This window comes from Thermobia domestica, chromosome 1 (assembly GCF_964235325.1).
Source record: "Thermobia domestica chromosome 1, izTheDome1.hap1.1, whole genome shotgun sequence".
In the NCBI taxonomy this organism is placed as follows: domain Eukaryota; kingdom Metazoa; phylum Arthropoda; class Insecta; order Zygentoma; family Lepismatidae; genus Thermobia; species Thermobia domestica.
In genome coordinates, this window is record NC_137454.1 from 64,643,994 (window position 1) to 64,666,933 (window position 22,940).

At 35.9% G+C, this 22,940-nt stretch overlaps 1 protein-coding gene across 2 annotated transcripts in view; it reads right to left on the bottom strand.

Moving 5' to 3' along the window:
- LOC145685586 (CD109 antigen-like) overlaps nucleotides 1-22,940 on the bottom strand; it is a 203,408-nt gene that overhangs the window by 165,860 nt on the left and 14,608 nt on the right. For both annotated transcript variants that reach the window (XM_081757975.1, XM_081757979.1), the window contains exon 2: nucleotides 6,829-6,903. In XM_081757975.1, coding sequence (XP_081614101.1) covers nucleotides 6,829-6,890 — 62 coding nt within the window. In that variant the 5' untranslated portion in view covers nucleotides 6,891-6,903. The remainder of the gene's footprint in view (nucleotides 1-6,828; nucleotides 6,904-22,940) is intronic.

The following is a 22,940-nucleotide window of genomic DNA, read 5'->3' on the forward strand; positions in this document are numbered from 1 at the left end:
TTCCCATACATCCTGGTTTACCGGAACTGTCGCCGGTTTTGAGTTCACTGTCCCTGTGTCCCGGCAGATTCAATCGGAACGGTGAGATATTCCGATTTTAAATAATAGATTTTTGTTTCTTTGTATTTTATATGGACCTAATTTGAGGTTACTACTTATTGTTAGTAAATATTCACTATTTAATTTAATCTAATTTACTTGAATATTTGAGTTAATACGCTACTTTTATACTTTCTAGAGCTGCCACTTCTCAACTGGTCAATGTATTACGTCAAGGTACGCTTTTACACATATATACGCAGAGTATCGACAGAGAGAACATTACGATACATGCTGAAAAGCAGATAAGGTGTGAGAAAATGTACGGAAATTTTCCAGCTTCAGGCTCTGCTCTTTCTGTCTATCAATTCGTCTAGTTTACTAAGAATGCCAGAAGTAAGCTGTGATGTAATAGTAAATTATGGGTTTTGCACGAAGTTGGAAATGATGTAAGGACTATTTATTGAAAATTCTTTCTTCATTCACCTCGTAAAAGTTCAAAAACTTCAGAGAACACTGACACTCCTAACAAACACTGACTCCTAAAATAACATAATAATATAACTGATTAACCTACTATGGAAATGTAACAAATAATCATCTAAAGGCGGCCTAAATTTGTATTCTGAAGGTATAATTTCTGACTTCCTATATGGCTATATGCGACAATAAACGTCAGCATAGGCAAACTAGATAACTACCTAAGGGTCCCAACCTCCGTTATGAAACGAAATAGTACACATTGAGGACAAAGACTACATAAATAATGTCAATTTTACCCAAACGAAACAGAAAATAATTTCCGTGTCATTGTAATTTTAAATGTAAAGATTATAATGTGTAAAATAATAATAATAATAATAATAATAATAATAATAATAATAATAATAATAATAATAATAATAATAATAATAATAATAATAATGATAATGATAATAATAATAATAATAATAATAATATGCCATGGCCGCCAACAGCGTGGGGCAAGGGGACAACTGGATCTTCGAAGGGATTCAGTTCTTCAAAATACATGTGAAAAGATTAGATTTGGTTATCCACACACTATAGTACTTAATATTTAGTACTATAGTGAATTTACTGTAGTTCATACAGTTCTGTATGTACGTAAATAATTGTTTCACATCTATTACATCCACGCTCCCATTAAGGTCGCATGTATATTCACGACTCCGTTTACGAGACGGTCTTTTGTCCTCCCTTCGAAAACACTACGGGCGACCTTTACATGATTGGATTTAAGTTGAGCATGCCTTTCCAGCCACGAGGCTATATGAGACGTGGATCTATAGCTTAACGTGAGATCCAAACACGAACTCTCGCTGAGGGTCGAACCCGGGTCTCCCACGCAAAGGTGCGTACGCTATTCGCATAACCCATAATCCTTCACCCGTGTTTGTGTAATTTCTAAAGTCAAAGTATGTTACATATATAGTTTTTTCTCTCTCTCTCTCTAAAATATAAAACCCCGACTCTCTTACCTGTCTAGGAATCCCGGATCTTTTAAGTCTGGGAATGGGTATATGATTACTATAGGTGCCTTCGGCGTGAGAGTCTTTAACTGACAAAGGACAAAGTCCAAGTAATCAACAACAGTTTCTGATAACACATTTCTAATTCAATTTCTGATGTTCAAAAACGATATCTGAAAAAAGTACTTTTGAGTGAATAAGGCCATCTCGCTAATGAGCAATCAGAAGCCTGAACACAGTTTCGAAAACAAATATTCAAAGTATTTAATATAGAGATTTTTTTTTTTTTTTTTTTTTTTAACGATTATAATGATGTTAATATTCCGGTCAAGCAAAGAGTTTCATAATTTCTGACAGTCCAGACCATGAAATGTTTTATAAGACAGAGACAGCGATGAAACGAAGTGAAAAATAACTGAATCAAACACAATGGAGTATCTTTCCCTTTCTTTAAAATCTGTGTTACAACACGTAGACGAAATGATACAAGAATATGCGTAAACAGTGGGAGTGGTAGGATAAGGAAGTGTTTTCATACGGCAGCGAAAGTGGAACAACTGCCTTTTTGCGAACGGACCTACCTTCAATCACTGATATAACATTTCCTTTCGCTTACTTATTTGATATGAACAAGCCCTGCGTAGCTTTATAGCCATACATAAATAACTTAATGAACTAGCAACACTCTTAGATATTGATTAGTAGCGCATTTCACATAGCCTACTATGAGCTTGGTAATTAAAATACCTTTATCAGTTATAAATCATTGAAAAAGTGAAAGCGTTTTCTGCCTAAAATAAATGAGTTAGTGTTTTCTATCTTAAACTGGATATAACAATGAATTGAAATACAGCATTGTATCCAAAATAATGGCAAATATCCATAAAATGTACAGTTTATCAAAGATTTGAGGTACCGAATGACTGAAACGGTACGCAACAAAGTACGCGTTGCGTTTTAGTATTGTTTTCAATGAACAGACAAACTGAAATCAAGTTAAGGGGGCCGCGGTGGCTCACTGGTAGAGCCTTCTGCTTTGGTGCATGGAGTCCCGGGTTCAAACCCTGCTCCCACCAAGTGAACTTTGTGGTGGATAAACAACGTGTGCGTGGGTTTTCCTCGGGGATCTCTCGTTTCCTCCTACTTTCTTCTTTCCACCATTTCATTCATTGCTAGTCATCACCGTCTCCTTTAGCCTAGCCAGCATAAGTGTGGGACGTAAAACTCAAAAAATTCATTTTATTTCATTTCAAAATCAAGTTAAAGACAGTGAAACGTAATTAAAAAGAAAACTGCATTAATTAATTGAATGAGGCACTCTAGTACATAAAATAGTTATACCAACTTCAAAAAGGTTCACCTCCGGTGCTTGGGGTCCCTGGGTCGATCCCAGCTCGCGCCGTGTGAACTTTGTGGTGGACAAACACCGTGCTCGTGGGTTTTCTCGGGGTTCTCCCGTTTCCTCACACTTTCTTCATTCCACCATTTCACTCATTTCTCATTATCACCGTCTCCTTTAGCCTAACTGGCATAACCGTGGGACGTTAAACTTAAAGATTTCATTTTATTTTTTCAAAAAGGTTATCACTTATATTCAATTTTCATGTTTTAATGCATTTTTAGGAACCTTATGAACCGTTTTCAGTGCCTATTTTATTGCTTTACTCAAATTACAGCGATACTAGAACAGGGCGCAATGGTTCAGTGCTAGAACACTCAACTTCTGGTGCGAAGGATCCCTGGTTCGGTCCTAGGACAAATAACTTTGTGGTGGACACCATTGTGTCCGTGAATTTTTACAGGGATCTCTTACATTCTCATTCCATCAATTACACTACGTGTCCATGGATTTTCCCAGGTGTCTCTCATATTCTCATTCCATCACTTATTTTATGTGTCCGTGGATTTTCACAGGAATCTGTCATATTCTTATTCCATCAATTATTTTATGTGCCCGTGGATTTTCACAGGAATCTCTCATATTCTCATTACATCGATTATTTCATGTGCTCGTGGGTTTTTCACAGAAATCTCCCATATTCTCATTACATCAATTATTTCATGTGTCCGTGGATTTTCACAGGGATCCCTCAATTTTCATTCCATCAATTACTTCATGTGTCCGCTGATTTTCCCAGGTGTGTCTCATATTCTCATTCCATCAATTATTTCATGTGTCCGTGGATTTTCACAGGAATCTGTCACATTCTTATTCCATCAATTATTTCATGTGTTTGTGGATTTTCACAGGTGTCTCTCATGTTCTCATTTCATCAATTATTTTATGTGTCCGTGGATTTTCACAGGGATCTCTCAATCTCATTCCATCAACTATTTCATGTGTCCGTGGATTTTCACAGGGATCTCTCAATCTCATTCCATCAATTATTTCATGTGTCCGTGGATTTTCACAGGGATCTCTCATGTTCTCATTCCATCAATTGTTTCATGTGCCCGTGGATTTTCACAGGAATCTCTCATATTCTCATTACATCGATTATTTCATGTGCTCGTGGGTTTTTCACAGGAATCTTCCATATTCTCATTACATCAATTATTTCATGGGTCCGTGAATTATCACAGGTGTCTCTCATATTGTCATTCCATCAATAATATTTTATAATGACTCACTTCCATTGATCATTCACCTGCTTTAGCCTACAGAACTTAACCGTAGGACGTTAAAAGACAAAAAAGTGATACTAAAGTAGGAAATGAAGTGAACTTCATACGGAACAAGCTTTGTAAACTTGAAATGACAATGAATAATAAAAATCATTAATTATTGTAGGTATCGGTGATATAATGCCAGACTTTTTGGCGCATACACGCTAGCCCGTTTCCAAAAATATAGCGTATACACTTCCATACACGCTCATTGTTTCGTAAATTTAAAGTGAGTATACGCTATAGTATAAAAAATACTAGGTGGGTATATGCCACATATTCCAGTACACATCCCATTACATCCCTGGTAGGTATTTTTCCATCACTGGAAGGTCACGCGCCATAAATTATTAAGCTTCCACTACGATCTTCTACAAATCACTTTACCTCCATAGTAAGAATTATTGGCATCAACACAAACAAGTAATTTCTAATTCCTGATCCTTTTCCCAAGTCCTTACTATACCTATCACGTACCTCAGAATATAATTTCTTCTCAAACGGTGCTCTAACTCAACCGTTATGGATAATGACTTATTAATAGTTCCTGAGGCAATATTTAGCGACTCGTCAAATTCTTGCATTGGGGATATCACTAAGAGAAAAATGTTATAACATTATTAAGTAGGTAATTTCAATGTTCGTGTTATGCGTGGGTGGAATAAGATGATGTTCTGGATTTAAGTGAAACTTGATATATTTTAATATTTACGAGGTAATCGTTACTTAACTCCGCTTTATGTTTTATAAAAGAGGGAAGCTAATCGCATAAAGATCCTCTATTTTAAATTTCATCATATGAGTAACTAGAAAAATTTGGTTTCTTGGAGGAGCAAAGGGATTTTCTTTATATTTCTAGGCGCTGTAAAGTTTTTAACATTGTGAAGTGTGACCCAAATTTGAAAAACTTGAGAAACACTGTCGTAACAGGTTTCAATTCTTTTTATTTATTTATCCCAACTATTATTATTTTATGCTCTAATGTTTATAACACTTCTTTGTTTGCATTTTGTTCCAACTAGAAAATTTTCTCCGTTCTTTTCCATATGTACACTTCAGTCCTGTAGTTATTTTTCGTCTCTTTTTCATAATGTCCACTTTCTCTATCTCTATTCGGCACAATGTTTCTTATAAAATATTTGGTGAGTTTATTTACGCCTAACTCTTTATTCATCAAGTCAATACGCACATTTTTTTTTTTTTTACTTCGTATTATTTCCAGTATAATGGCCTTATTTACAAAATCCAAGAGTCAAATCAACATTCTTATCAAACAGAAAGAAGTCTTTAGGAATCAGAAATGGATTTATTTTACATTTCATCAAAGTTAGAAAAACATACTTAAAAAAAAAAAAATCGTAAATTTAAAGTTATCTTACAAACTTGAGAAAACTTATTTTTTGTTCAAGTTTTCAAAACTAATGCCGAATAAAAACTCCAGAACAAGTTTCCTCGACACTGTTTCCAAAACGTTAATGGATGTTTTACCACCCATATATATTCCGTTTACAATACATAGTACACAAATTCAATTTAACTGAACAAATTTTCTAAATAATTTATATTGGAAAGAAATATGATTTTTCGTCCTCATATTGTGTGTTTCTATATATATATATATATATATATATATATATATATATATATATATATATATATATATATATATATATATATATATATATATATATATATATATAATTGATTCCATGTTTTAAAGTATCACGACGGGAATTTGACATTTCTCGTTGTGTCTTTTTTATTAAGTAGTACACGCGTTACTGTTAGGTCTATATGTCTCATTGAGAGTATAATACTTAAAAATTAACCACTTATTATTTTCTACATACATAATACATCAATAAATAATCTGTTCGAGTACAACAGAAAAATATAAATAATTATGGCATCAAACGACATACCTTGTGACATCACAAAAATTCGCTTTTGTCGTTTTTTTTTTTTTTTTTTAAAAGAAAACTACACATAAGAATTTATCATCAAGCAATTAATTTTGTTCAGTTTGATGTATTTATCCAATCATATAATTAATGTTTCACAATTAATAATCATTTCGGGTTATATTTCATGAACAATAGTGTGTAATGTTATACTAGTGTCATCGAGCACGTACGCAGTAATTTTTTTCAGGGGGATGGTCCAAATTCAATACGAGGATAAATTAAATTAAAATCTGTAAAAATCGCCCCTAAAAATATATTAAATTTACAGGAAGTCGGGATTTCGGGAGAGGGGGCCCGGACACATAAGACCCCCCTCCTCTGTGTACGTCGCTGGGTATCATAATAGAGATCTCAATGTGGGTAAATATCCGTATCAGTTTAATCTTAATATAGACGGTGGCTTGGTTATCATACAGCACCAATTTTTAGGATTACTAAAGAAATTTGTTTTCTCAAAAACCACGCATGAGGATAACCTATATAATTTTATTCAGCTTAACGAGATTTATTAATAGGTATGTGTCCCTTCTTTGGATATACCCGCGTTGAAAGCTAATATTATTGGAGAATTTTAAAAATTTGTCGAGCCAAGCAGGGAAAATTGAAATTAAAGAAACACCACAAATCATATTAATATTATTTACATAATATAAAATGTATGTACTTACCCTGCACCTAGCACAACTGCTGCATGCACGGTGACCAACACCAGCGCATGGATGATTAACATGGTCGTTTAGTGCCTAAAAAGTATAATAATAATAATAATAATAATAATAATAATAATAATAATAATAATAATAATAATAATAATAATAATAATAATAATAATAATAATAATAATAATATTAATAATAATAATAATAATAATAATAATAATAATAATAATAATAATAATAATAATAAAGAATAACGTATAAATTTAAATATATCATAAATATGTAAAAACTTTCACAACTTAACTGCAAATACAACTGTATATTCTGTCCCATACCATAACTGGTGTTTTTGCCTTCGGGTTACAAGTTGCATGATGCCATAAAAAATTCGCTTTTCAACAAACATACACAGAAACAAAAACTTCGGTCAATTTGAGAAACAAGTGTGTGTGTGTCACTTTCATATTATGTAGGCTATATACACTGCATTATTATCGAAACGTTGTAGTTACCTTTCTAATTTTCTTTGAAACAAATACAGGGACGAACTCAAAGAACTCCTTTTAGAAAGATTTTTTTTTCAGTAATATTAATTTCTCTGAGTGGGATCAAAAGATGTATGAAATCACCATGGTACCACAAAATATGTAATAAAACTGAGTCACAACTAGGATTCACTGTCATACAAGATTTCCAAGAACATCGCGTTAGTGTGTAGGAACAAAATACTATAATCCTTTTGCATAGAGTGAAAGTAAAAAGATTACACACCATGAGTAAATATGTAACAGCATAACTTACATATGTATTATTTTAGTTGTAAGAACAAAAGAAAGTATTGAGTTACTAAACAGGATGTACAGAAGGTGCGACGATGACTGTTACTGGAGGATTCTGTATAGCTTTTTTTTTTTTTTTTTTTTTTTAGATTGGTTTTTGCAGAACAAACTACTTAACAAATTTAAATTTGCATAGCAATTTATAGGTTTTGTCTATCATTTTCGGCAGTGAAGGGGAACAGTTGCCATTGTTTACTAGCGTCAATTACCTGCTTCGCTAGGTTAAAATTAAAAAAAAAAAAAAAAATAGTAATATGTTCCGTTACTCATACTACTTTATATTACTGAAGCACTCTCTGATATCGGTCATTTTCGATCATTTTTGTGTGTTTCCCCTCCTCCCAAAGTTTCAGTGCCGAATTTGGATTTAAACGCCATCTGAAGTGGCACCGTTCACCTCAGCGACCCCGAAAACTATGGATTCAACACTAATATCGGTCATTTTCGATCATTTTTATGTATCTTCCCTTCCTTTCCTCCTAATTGTACCGTCAAAGTGAAATGATTTTTAAAAAATACCTGACTCGAACCCCATTTATGTAGAAAATCTGACCGAGATGGTCATATGGTTCAAGAGTTATTAAGTCATAAATATAGTCACTTTCAATTTTATTTATTTTTAAATATCTCATCCCCTTCCCCTCCCCTAAGTTTTATTGTCAAAGTGAAGTGATAAAAACCATCACAGGCCCAAACCTCATCTATGTTGAAAATTTGATCGAGATCGGTCGGATGGCTCAAGAGACATGAGGTCACAAACATAGTCACTTTCATCTTTATATAGGTAGATAAGTTTTACTGTTTTACGTGCACACGAAATAAGAAAACTAAACAATTTTGTACACCGTAAACAAGCATAATAATGAAAAACAGACAAAAGTTATCAAAAAAAGAAAAAAAAACTAACTTCGTCATTCTACAGATTGTCTCCGCTAGTATCTGGTTTTGGATGAGTTCATATCGAGTAAGTCATATGGAATTCATTTGGATGAGTAAGTCTTGAATCCCTAATATCATCAAGAAAGGGGGAATTGGAGCAGTGATGACGCCAGTTTTAATTTCTTGGAAGAGAGCAAATGGAGGAGGAAGAGAAAATTTGGAGAGCGGTAGCCAATTTTTTGTATACCGAAAAGGACCGTTGTATATTACTTGATATACAGTATATTACAACATGCCTGGGGGCAGCCAGGGACCAGTTGAAGCCATCTCGAGGCGTCTCCTTTCCCCTTAGCGTCATCATTCAATTTGGATTATGCAGTCCATACAGTGAACTTCCATTTCTATCAAAAAATCCAATAACTTAATTTTTCACAAACGTTTATTTCCTAACTCATATTCGAGCCAATAGAGTTTATTTTTCCACTTTTCGAACGTTTTAAATCGAACACATTGTTTTGCATTCGCCATTTCAATGAAAATCAAGAGGACGGAGCAAAATATTTCTGGCCCAATACTATAAAACAACTAGATGTGTCAATTATGAACTCGTTATACCATAGCTTGAAACAACTATGAGAAGATAGATACAAGGCCAGAAAAGAGGCGACTGCTGAAGCCCCACATTCTTGCTAGTGATCCAGAAACAGTAAGCTGGAGTCTTGCATCTAGAAAGCTCTTGAGGTACTTTATTTCCAGATGCAATTAAACATCAACGCTCATTTGGTTTCTTTTTGACTTCATTTCTACGGCCAGTCTCTACAAATATGGTGGTCCACAGCGAATTAGTTTGTTGAGTTGCCCACCCCTGGTTTTCGAAGGGGATTCAATTCTTCGAAATACATGTCAAAACATATAAGATTTAGTTATTTACATACTATAGCATTTAATACATTTACTGTTAATTATTATATTAGTGAATGCAATGTGCCTAAATAATCCATGTATTATTGAAGTATTATGGCCACGCGTGAATCAAGAAGGGTTGACTGCGCTTGAGTGTAGGTATTTTGTATCCTGCTGCCGAATGGAAAAGAAAAAGTCCTGTTGAGAACTTAGTCACCTAAAGGGAAACATCGGGTTTTCAGGGGGAACTTTCATCACCCAATTTTAAAGATATATGAGATCTAACAAAACTGTTCTATCATGGAAAAAATATATAGATATACTTTTCAAACAATGCAAAAATAGTTCACTTCAGTAATAAATTGATCATGTAGGTGCTGCCAAGGTAACGTGCAGCAAAACCAATGGACGTGAAAAACACGCACATAGGCCTACTGATTGAAGATTTTTGAAATCAAACTAAACTTTTGAGGAAAATATTTGAAACGAAAAGAGACGAAGCAATATGAGTTTATATTGAGCACAGGTACAGTAACACTATGGTTTTACCGTGTTTTCAGGCACTAGTGGTACATTTTTATGTTAAAGACAGGTTGCTATTGAAAACAGGTTCCGTTTTGCGCTGATTTATACTGCCCTTTCAAATATAACAGTAAAATTTTACATGAAGAACAAACTTCTCTTGAATATAAATTCAGTAATACGTCGTGATTTCATTGCGTTTTCAGACTAAAACACCCAAATTTTGATAATTGTTCTGTCTATCAGTCATTTTATATACAGAATTAATTTACAGACATTCTATCATAAATTTCTTCTCCTTCAACCCTGGGTAATCCTTTTCCAGTATATTCTTGAAATCATCCGAAATTCCAGGTACTGAACTTCGTACAAACAAATTGCAAAGCAACAAGGAAAGCGATAACTATCATATTACCAATAAATGCCCGATGAAATTTAAACATAAGCACTTAGAAAATATAGAGATTAGAAAAACGTTTCTGCTTTGCAGTCTAGGAATGTCAAGTTCATATCAAACGGTGGGCAATTCTATAGATATACCACATTGACTTGACACCTAGTCTTCCGTTCCAGGCGCTGCTATCGGCTGAAGGAATTGGACTCCCTTTCGCTAAGGCTCTCTCGTTTAGCAACATCTGAACCCTTATTGGCTCAACACGTGGGTGTGAGCTTTAGTTCGCAATTTTGCCACGGCTCAATACATTATGGCAGCACTATAATTGAGACTCATGCAGGACTTGTCAACAGCAAGAATGTCCAATGTTGAACTGCCAAAATTTTCTCACCGTCTGCAAATACTAATGGTCAGAGGATAAAATGATTTCATGCCTATGTCTGAACTTTCTTTATATAAACTAGTTGCACTCCCGGTCCTTCGATCCGTTGTGCGCTATAAGTTAAAACTGCGCTTCATCAAAAGCGCTAATTATTTACATTTAACAAACCTATTATTTATTTTTTAGTCTGTCCATCAATCATCCGAATCTCCATATAATGTTTATGCAATTGTTCAAGAACTTCGTTATACAGGCATGGGATAACGCACATTATTATATCTATTAGCGTGACGCACCGATAGACGTTTGTCGTTTATTATTAGAAAAGAAGTAGACATCAATCTATGAATTTCCCTTTGCGTATACTACAGGGTGGCCCAAAAGTAGGTATACACCCCTGCATTGATCAAGTATAACATTCTAGTTTATGGGTTTATTTGCTTCGGCTCTTCCGAGCTTCAGGTATAAGTAAAAATACATTAAGAACAAATACTCTTGTAAGTCTACCTGATGGATAACATTAAGAAATGATATAAAATGCAATGAACTGATCAGTACGGTACTACGCCTATTTTTGGGCCACCTGTATATATGGAACAAAATTAGAAACAAACTGACACTTCAAAATCACATTGGGAATCTACGTTGACAAAGAAAGCTACGTCACGGGAGTTACTAAAGTCAACGAAAGAGGACCCAATCACAAATATTGTGGCACAAGTTACAAGTGGAATTTTTTTTCTTATAATTCCATATCCGAGTACGCCTCATTGTGGGTCCAGAAGCCTTCGAAGTTGCCAGCTTGCAATAGGTTTTGCCATTCACACTAAAGCAAAGCGCCTGAAATGTCCATCAACCCGCTATACGTACCTCCTCTACTGGTTGCCTTTCACAAGGGTATCAACCTTAACGTCCTAGTAGCAATATTGAACGAATAATAGAGTCAAAACGACGCCTAAAATGTGGAACAGAAAAACAAAGACAAGTTTAAAAAATAATAAATGAGAACTGGCAAATCTATGCAATCGATCAGCGAAAACTAGCACTTGTGGTTTTCGAGAACTCATTGTGGAAAGGATTGGCCACAAACATGTAAACCTAGCATTTTAATATATAGGTGCTAATACTTCAAAATACTAACAAAGGTATCTAGAAAACATTGGGAAATTACCCTCAAATTTAAGGATTTGTTGTGTTCTGTAGACAAAGACGTGACTAGAACATATTGTTTGTGTGTAATAGTAGTAATAGTTATTGTAGTCTTGACCCTCTTGAAAATATAAGACTTATAAATTATCTGTACATCTAAAGGCATAGAACAGTACTTGTAACTTAACGACTAACTTTTAGCGACTTTTCATCCAAAATTGAAGTCTTTTCATCCCTCATTTAGCGACTTTTTGTGTCAATATTTTGGCAACACTAACAAGGGAAGTTCGGGAGAAAAGCACCCACCTGCAGAGAAACTAAGCATGCCATTTGAAGGACCAATTCATGTTGATTACAACAAACTAATAAAATTCATGTAAGGTTGAGATCTGTTCGAGAGATTCAAGTTGGAAGTTTGCACAAAAAAAAAAAAAAAAAAAAACTAGTATATGCGCTCTGAACACGTTAATTACATTATTAGCAACGAATATTGATATGCGAATTGAAATCTATCGGATGTAACAAAAAAAAAAGTGTTTTGCAATTAACTAACGGGTTTGTTAGCTAACATTAGTCATTATACTTTGCTCAATAATGATAGATTAGAGATGAAAATTGATCACTGTTGTTCTTCTGTTCTATGAAGAAATGACACAGGCAAAAGACTTCTTGCACCATGAACATTTTATATGTGCAATTGCGTTGCATCCGTCAAGGGAACAGTTCGCATAAACAAAGCGAAAACCAAATTCGACAGGTGATTCAAAAGGTATATAATTTGTTCGGTAACCTGCGTTGTGGAACGCAAACTGAAACAATCCAATGTATCGTGGTGATGGGAACTGATTCATTAGCATGGATACGAACTTTATTTAATTGTTTCGTTGGTAAATCGTAACGTCCGGATGAAGAAGTTTCATACTATGTACAAATCATCTGCCATAATCTTTGATTGGTTAGGATCCAAACATATCAAATGGTTGTACAAATCGTGTGCAGTTCTTTCGTATATTCTCAACCATTATGTCTTTGCTATCCGTCATCCAACTTGCAATGGACAATTTGTATGTGAATGAATCAAGAAGCAGTTAAGTTCAAACCATCAGACTTAGCCATGGGAGAGAATACTTCGGTTATATACTTCTGTCAATCGTGCATTTAATGTCGAGTCTCTCGAAAAGTTCTCAACTGTACAGGAATTTTATTAGCGTGTTCAAATGTTTTGGTTAGTTTCTCTGCAGGTGAGTGCTTTCTCCCGAACTTCCCTTGTAAGTGTTTGTCAATCGAGATGAAAGAAGCACAGCATAACATCAGCGGAATACTCAACGACTTTGCATCAGGGTAACACACGCCCTGCAAATGTCAAGTAGTTTCTTATTTTGATCCGAGTATAGTGCTAATGGGGTGATAAAAATCACTAACATAGTTTACTTTCAGAGTGTATACTAAATTACCAAAGAACAACATTATTACACATAAACCTAGTACATAAGGACTGAAAATACGTAGCAATGCAAATGCCAAGTCATGCCAGATAATATTTTCTTAATTCTATTTCGCTACACTGGTACATGTGTTATTATTAACTGATGCTAATCCTTCAATATTCTCTATGGATCAAGACCGGAAAGTTATTTCAGTTAATTTGAAGATAATTCTTCAGTTATCGGATCACTAACGTTTTAAAAAGTATGTTATTTATAATCATTACATTTACTCCCAAGTACAAAAGGGAAAAAATGAATCTGTTGTGCGTATCATTGTAAACTTACACTTAATAAAAAATGATTCCCATTCCACTTCACGGCTGCTGTTTCAAGCGATTTATTACCCATGAACAAATTTATTCGTTCTGGCTACAAATATGCAGGTTAATTAATCATGGCATACTCTGTGAGATAGCCTACATTGAATAATGTAAAACTTCTTTAACTAAATACATGTAGTAGCCAAATAGTTTCTACTGCCTTTCCTTTCAAAAAATTGAAGGGAGACCGCACGCCGACAGGGGAGGTTATATATAAAGTATCTAGCAGGAATATTAAATGAAGGAACTGAAGAGAACTACGAAACATTCATCAGGATGCAGACGCATGCCCAAAAAGTTTTGTTGCGGGGGGAGGGGAGAGTCAAATACTACAAGTCACTACGCCTAGGTAGTATTGAACGGGCATTATTCTGTACCCAATAAGTAATTGTAAAATACGTTCACTTATATTTTCAGAAAAAAAAATGATACAACTAGATTGTTTTTTTAAAGACAAAGAGTACAGATGAAGTAAAAAATCAAATGTTTATGCTACACCAATCATTTCTCTGTTAAACAAGTTAGTTTTATTGAGAAACTGTACGAATGTATGGTTGAGTTTTAGGACGTTTTGGGAAAGATCCGGACCCGGTGGACTCCTTTCGTGTGTGTGCCCCTGTCTGGATGAAAGCAAAGATTTGAACCGAGGATCTCGATGCTACATGAAAATAACATTCTCCACGTATGTGTGGTTGGATCAACTGCAAGAAGCTGGCATTAGGTGCTGTGTTTTTCAGCACATGAGACAGCTGCCCAGCTGCGCGAAATTGTTGGCAAACCTCGTTTGAAAGGCTACATGTGAGCCAATCACCTAAATATACTGTTTCCGGTTAATTTAAGTAAAGACTCCTAAACCCGGCATTTCAACATTAACACGCCCAGGAATTTGCGCTGTTCTAGTGTGTAGTGCGTGCCTTTGGTAAAGGAGGTCCGCATTCGATTCTCGGTGATAGCATTAATCGCCTTATATTTCCCTACCCACTTTAACTAGATCTTGTCCTATATAGCCTTGGTATTGGCAAAGAACACAAATCAATCAATAATCAAAGACAGTTCGGTAACGCTCACATTTCACAATCACCGATTCACTCAACTCCATACCTCCGAAACTAAGCGCAGAAACCTGGATTTTCGTATAACTATTGCCCTTGTTGCTTATGCGCTTTATTATGGATGCTTTACTGTGAAGACTGGATTATTGTGAAATAGATCCTTAAAAATATAAAGACTTGAGGTTTTTTCTCGCCATTTACCGGATCACTGAAATTATTAGTTGTATAACCTTGATATGTTGTACAAATACGAGTCACCTTATACACTAATCTCTATATTAGATGAAATTCTGCGACATATGATCCCTAAAGGAGAGAAAGGGGACATTGGAAGTGTTTTCTTTCTCCAGATAGCCGAAACTATCACATGTAGAACATTAAACTATTCCCCGTACACCCTAGCCTATCGATAAGAAGTTTACTGAACACATAAAATTCTTTAAAAAACAGAAACAGAATAGTCGAATTTTTTGGAGTTCTACGAAATGCTTACTATTTAAAAAAGAAATGGGGCGAACGTTTAAGTAACTCCAGTGAAATCAAGTTTCCATCAACAAGTATTTTGAAACTGAAAAAAAAACGCATATATCTTTCAAATATGTTTCAAATACCTTATTCTTCCCGTGCAAAGAACGGGCATTCTGCTAGTTAAACTCGTTGTATGCTTACAGCACCGTACAAGTAATTTCTGTAAGTATTTCTCATGAAGCTTTTTTTTTTCTTATTATCAATATAATAATCATTAATACACCATCATGAAAATACAATTACTGAATTATTTCTAATCCAATCATAGTAATAACTACTTTGGATGATTAGATAGTACTACTTGCCCGATTACTGTATCTTCGTTAATAATCTTTAGTAAATTGAGACATCTCTACACAATTCCTTGCTCACTGCCCACTTTTTAGAAAGATGAGAGAAAATGAGGCAACGGTGTTTCTTAACCACACAAGAAAACAATCTCCAAAAATACTATGTATCTTTCTTGCAACAAGCACAAAACAGTTAAATCTTCTTCTTCACGGATTTACAGCCACGAACAAATACATTAGACTTCGAGCACTGAAGTTCATGAGCGCTGTTACCTATATTAACTTCTTTTTGTCTTTTTTAATACTTCCGCTACGACGATGTAACAGTGACGACAAACGGAATGTCTGTATCAACTGTCTTGTCTTTTACTGTACTTATTTCGAAAAACGATATGTCTCGTTCATTCCCTGTCCCGTTAGGCGAACACAGTGGTCAGACGGTGATAAAAAAGAGGAAAAAAGCAAACTTGTTTTTAAAACCGTCACAGGCAGTCAGCTTCCCTTTTCCTGAACAGGCACCAGAGAGGTAATTCTCACGACCACACAGAGATCTCGTACCCTAGATATTGAGAACAATTTCGAAAGGATTAATTGCCTTTTTTCATTTTTATTTTAATATGCCTTCATTACAGATAATTTGCGGTGAAGTCTGAGAAATTATGTTGTCAAAAGAGGAAATAAACAGAGATAAAGGAACAAAATTGGTTCAATGAATTACATTTGGAGAAAACAAACAATCTCGGAAATGATATACTGTACTTATTAAGAGAAACATTTGAACAGCAGTGACTATGGGCGTCCACATACGAGGAGGGGGACACTCGAACTACTTACTTAGAAAAAAGTTAAATACAAGTACACGAATACATGAGGTATTTACTATATACTAAAAAATAACTAACCACTGCCGTGACAGCTCTTTCTAGCCTGAGCGGCTCCAATGCCATCTGTTAGCGACTGGCTCAACTAAGTCCATCTTAGCGACGAACACGCTTAACAGGCGCATCAGGAGCTTTCTGGACCTAGTGGCCCTCATGTCTTTTATTCACGTGACTCCCCAGTTTGCCTCACAACCCTGAGTGGACGCCGAAAGTTGGGATGCACGACCCAAGAATCGAATCCACGACCACGCTCTAACCACTAGACTACGGAGACCCCTATTTACTTGATGATACTCCGATTTATGTACAAGATGTCAACGCCTTGTACAGCCGCACTGGAGCCGCAGATGAGCGACAATTCGTATTCACCAGATGGCGTTAGCTTTGCAGCGTCCATCCAGTGTCGTGAAAACCGTTGGGGAGCTACTTGAAAGTATGTGTTAGAGAACTCTGGTCTAGAAAGCCAGCATTAACAGCGCGGGAAGCCAATGTGCTGACCCCAATCTATATATATACAGGGTGTTTCAAAACAACACCGGCCTTTTGCGTGGGAGACCCGGGTTCGATTCCCGGCGGGAGCTCATGTGGTTCGGATTCCACGTTAATCAGTAGGTCCACGTCTCATATAGCCTCGCTGCTGAACGGGAAGCTAAACTAAAATCAACTCAACTCAAAACAACACCGACAACGTTTGGGAGGTGATTCCTGATACTAAGATAAAGAAAAAAGTACAGACCAACCTGGGTGCATAAATGCTTCCATTTGGAGTTATAGGCTACCAAAAACATGGAAGAATGAAATTTAGAGGTCCATAGCTCCATAACTATGGGACTGACAGTAGTCGGATCAAGATTTCACTTAGGAACTAGTATGTGCCCTATTCAAATACGCATGTTTCGGAATTCTGCGGTACTTCTCCAACAATTTTTATAGAGGTAGTTGGTGAGTACTCCAAATTATATGCCTGCACCCCAACTCTCTCTATAAAAATTGTTGCGTGAGTACTTTAGTATTTTGAAACATGGATTTTTGGATAGGGTACATATTAGATCCTAGGGCAAGTCTTGATTTGACTACGTTAGGTCCCATAGCTTTGGAGCTATAGATCTTTAAAGTTCATTTTTCCGTATTTTTGGCAGCCGTAACTTCAAAAGGAAGCATTTGTGCACCCAAGTTGGTCTATACTTTTGGTCTTATCTTGCTGTCAGGAATCACCCCCAAAACGTTGTCGGCGTTGTTTTGAAACACCCTGTATATATATATATATATATATATATATATATATATATATATATATATATATATATATATATATATACAGGGTGGGTCATTTTAATTAATCCACGGAAATATCTGAAAAATGATAAAACATAGAAGAAATGTTTGAAGTAAACGTTATATATTGCTAAGGGGGAAAACCATTTCCGCCAAAAGTACCCCTCTCCACCCCCCGGAAATGGGGGTAACGGGGGGTAACTTTGAAATGTCAAATAGGAACATGGGTCGAGTAATACCTCGTTCGAAAGGTCTTGGAAAACTAAGTAACGCTGTACCAAAATTTCGTTCATATGGAGCACCAGTTTCAAAATGGCCGCCATGATATAGTTCGGAAACTCCAGTAGCCGTAGTATGAAAACCATGGGAGGTAAATGAATGGAACAAAATTGAAATACGTAAATATCATAGGGCATATCGAATGGTGTGGTCCCTGTGATCCCAGTGGCCTCCCTGAAGGGGTCTTGGGGGCTAACTTCAAGATTTCAAATAGTAACATGAGTCGAGTGGTATCTCGTTCGATAAATCTTGCAAAATCAAACATCTTGCAGGAGAAAACGATTGAGGTGAAATGGCAGTTTTCTCAAAAGGCCACCGAAACATAGTATCAGTGTCAGAGAAAAGGTTTAGTATCCGTAGTATGAAAGCGATTGGAGATAAATCAACATAAGAAAAACTGGAGTAGGTAACTGACGTAAGGCACATCGAGAGTTGTTATCAGGGTGACTCCACTGAAAGGTATCCGGGGCCAACTTGAAAATTTCAAATAGCAACTAGAAGCGAGTAACATCATGTTACATAGACAAATGAATATCAAACAGCTTCTGTAAGAATATTTTCGACATGAGACACCGTTTTCAAAATGATCGCCAAGACATGGTGAATGTGTCTAAGAAAACGGGTAGAGATAATACGGGTAGAGATAAATGAAAATAACGAAAATTAAATAGGAAAACCACGGAGGCGTTCCAAGGCTCGAGAATGATACAACAGAGATAAAAATGTTAGAGTAAAATTGCCATAATGTATAGAGAGATATCCAAGTCCTGCAAAATAATCTTTTCCTGTGCTCTGTATGTGAGTGGGGTGGAAAGTAACAGTGAAAGTTCAAGTGAGAACTCTACTTTAATTCGCAAATTAAGGCTACCTTACAAATAGGTATGATATGGTTGAAACATTTGTTTGTAAGGATGACGCTGTAGTGACTAAAAAAAGGTGAAATTTTATTTGAATGGTAACGCATATCTGTATGGCTAAGTATGATTTGATGCGAAAACAGAAGGAACGTTATACGAAAGAAGTTGTCGAATAATGCAGTTGCTGGAACTTACAAACGTGCGAATTTGCTAATCTCCGTCGCCACAGAAACTTTTATGCAATGCCTGCTGGTTATTCGGAAAGCATTTCAGGGATATACGTACACAATGTTTCGTCCCTCAAGCTCACAATATGACATGAGTGCTAATAGTTAATCAAAATGTAACTGTGGCCAAGGGCGCCCATGTTGTGGTTTCCAAGGGAGGCAAGAAAAAGCGACATTTCAAATATAGTTTCTAATTTTGCTGTAGCTATTCTAAAAATTCTATTGAGTTTACGATATTCCGAAGCACAATTTCCTCTAGGGCGGAGAGAGCCCCCCTTGACCCCCTTATGGGCGCCCTTGACTGTGGCCATCTGCATTAACTGAGTGCACTAATTCTCTATCCCTGAAGTCTGCCTTCCAAACAGCATTGGGTAGGTCAAGCGTACGCCCGAACCGTTGTCCGGTCGGACATTGAAATTTTGAAGTTAGCTCACAAGATCCCTTCAGGGAAGCCGCTGGGATCGCAGGGGTCACGTCATTCGATATGCCCTATGATATTTACGTATTTCAATTTTGTTCCATTCATTTACCTCCCATGGTTTTCATACTACGGCTACTGGAGTTTCCGAACTATATCATGGCGGCCATTTTGAAACTGGTGCTCCATATGAACGAAATTTTGGTACAGCGTTACTTAGTTTTCCAAGACCTTTCGAACGAGGTATTACTCGACCCATGTTCCCATTTGACATTTCAAAGTTACCCCCCGTTACCCCCATTTCCGGGGGGTGGAGAGGGGTACTTTTGGCGGAAATGGTTTTCCCCCTTAGCAATATATAACGTGTACTTCAAACATTTCTTCTATGTTTTATCATTTTTCAGATATTTCCGTGGATTAATTAAAATGGCCCACCCTGTATATAACGTTTTTATTTCTATCTAAGACCTGCACCGTCTCTATCCCAGAGTACAAAAAGAAATAATATAAAACTAAAAAAATTGTATTTTAATGCTTTGGAATACGGGAGTTTTCAAGCAATTCTCGAGACCTCTTTTTAAATAGCTACTGCTACAACAGTGTTCATCCAAATTTCATGGTTGGTAAGTCATTTTCTTCAGAATAAAGCAGGATTTCAAATGCAACATAGTGCATGTTCATATGACGTACGGAGAAAGGGGAATTTGAAGAATTCGGGGAATGCTTTTGAAGAAAAAAATCATCTTTGCAAGTTTGGCGGCCTCCCTAGACCGGCCCCAGGTGAGACTAAGTATCTCTAATGTACCCTTTAAAATACGTTCGGGTATTGGTAAGGTTTTTTTTTTTTTTTTCAAATACTATGCCCATACCCCACGTGGATAAGTATTTGCCAATCCTGTTTAAATATACAAAATATTGTATAGAAATTGGGAAAAAATATTATGTAAAATAAAAATGTCTGAACAGGGTACACTCCATCCGAATTTTGTGGTTAGTATGTAATTCTCCTCATAATAAAGGATATTTTGAATGTCACCATCACGCATGTAAAGGGACATTTCCCTAAAAAGAAAAAAAATTCCCCTCTTTGCAAGTTAGGCGCCCTATAAAGTGGCTCCGGGTGAAGGTACGCAACCTTAGTGCACCCTGAAAAAATAGTTTAGTCTTCTGATTTGGACATTTTAGCTTATGAGGAATAATTTAGTTGATTTTTTTTTTTTTTTAAATCTTTCTATGCCTATTAACAAGGTAAAAGCAAGCAAAACGTAAATTATTTTCTTTATTAAATATACTATTATATATCTGCTTTCTATAACTAAAATACGTATAAAAAGGTATTTGCAGATTTTGTGTACTATTTTTTCTTACATGTTAATTCTTTGATTTTCTTATTTATTTGTTTCTTAAAAAAAAAATCAGATGCAGGCAGATCAGAAAGAGAAGTGGAAGAAAATCAGCCACGGTCTATATTTAAAAGCATTATGCCAACAATCATCTTATAAATCTGAACAAAATCCATATAACAATGGTCAGGATGACCTGCCACACGAGTCGAACACTGAACCTTGAGATCGCGAACCAAGAATTAGGCTCTTAGCGTAAACTCACTCATTTATTTCCACATACGGATTGTCCGTAAAGAATCAATCGACAGTTTAAAATTCGTGTCTGATGTTTTAACATAGAATATTTGATTTGATTCCAATTTTCTGTAATACACAATGAGAAAGTATACGGCTTCGAATCCCATTGCATGTGCATATAGATATTTGGTGATTAACTAGTTTCACAATAAGAACTGAAGAATTACTTGAACAAGAAGTAGGGCTATTGCCAACTAAGCCATATAGGAAAGGTCGATGAGAGCTAAAAAGGCTCACGTGTTATTGTTATCGTTATATATGTGTAGTCCATTTGCGCATCCCTCAACGAAAGAGAGACAGTTTCCATATTCAATTTGCGAAATGTCTATTATTTACACACAGACGTGCGATTTCTTGTGTCTTTAGTGAAAGCCAATAATACAAAATTTATATTTCTAACCACATAGCAGGGTAGCAGTGTCTAAACACAATATGCTGGAACTGTTCAATATTTGCATTCCACAATATGTGAACTATTTGATTATATATCATTTAATATATATTGAAACAAAAAAGAAAAAAAAGCTACTGACATTCAGCGTAATGGAAGTTTACTTCAATTATCACGACATAAATGCCAGACATATGCATACGAAGTATGTTCAAAAAGTATCGAATCTATTATTCCCGCATAAACCAATGAAACGTGGGAGGCTTTTTTCCGTGTAGATGTAGAGGGCAGGGAACACTCATGCGCAGTCGTGAATTTTTCCCGCTCGCAGAAAGCGTGAGTCACTGGTAGTTGGCCAACGAGTGAAGATGTATAGTGAGCGGTCGTCGAATTTCAGTTTTTTTGTAAAATGACAGAAAAATTTGAGCAGCGATATTGCATCAAATGTTGCCAAAAGCTTGACAATACCCAAACGCAAGCCATTCAATCGGATCGGTACATTCGATTTTGAACGAGAATTTGGGCATGAGGAGAGTGTCCGCGAAATCTGATCCAGGCTTTTATCGCCAAACACAACATTCTTGTATGTCGTCAGGCTCCCTACTCACCTGACATAGCTCCATGTGACTTTCAGTTATTTCCTAAGCTGAAAATGCCACTAAAAGGGACCCAATTTGAGTCAAGAGAAGACATCATGTGGAATGCGACAGCACGGTTGCTCACCATTCCAAAAACTGCGTTTCAGAAGTCTTTCCAACAATAGCGGGAGCGCTGAGAGAAGTGAGTGCATTACCAAGGAGACTATTTTGAAGGGGATTGGTGTTTCGGATTTCCCAATCAATAAATGCGTTTTTGCCAACCAAAAGTTTTGAACACACCTCGCACTACAACATTGATATTTATAGATATATGAATCTTATGGTTATTCTCGGCCTGGGATCCTGTACGTAAGTGACTTTTTCATGACATTTTCTTTACCAAACCTTAAAATTTCGTAACATTCTTAAGAGCGAATTTTCATGCATGCGTTAGAAGCGTGCTTTGCTTTCGATTTGGTAGCGTCTAAAGCTGATCATAGACATTTTTGGTGGTGAATTTTAACGTTTTATAGAACAAAATTTTCCAGTCTGTACTTATATTCGTACAGATTAAAAAAAAAAAATCGTGACCCAAAAGCTAAATATCGTGACCGTTTTCTGCTTTCGTGACCGATAGACACCCTATAATAGTATAATTATCATTAGGTGCATGGTAGAGCGCTAATCTCTGATGGGAGAGGTCCTTGGTTCGATACCAGGCCATGTATTTGTGGTAACCAATATCGTGTCAGTGGGTTCTCTCGTTTTGTCGCACATTCTATCAACTTCTTTCACAATCATTTATTTCCATTAATCATCTGTCTCCT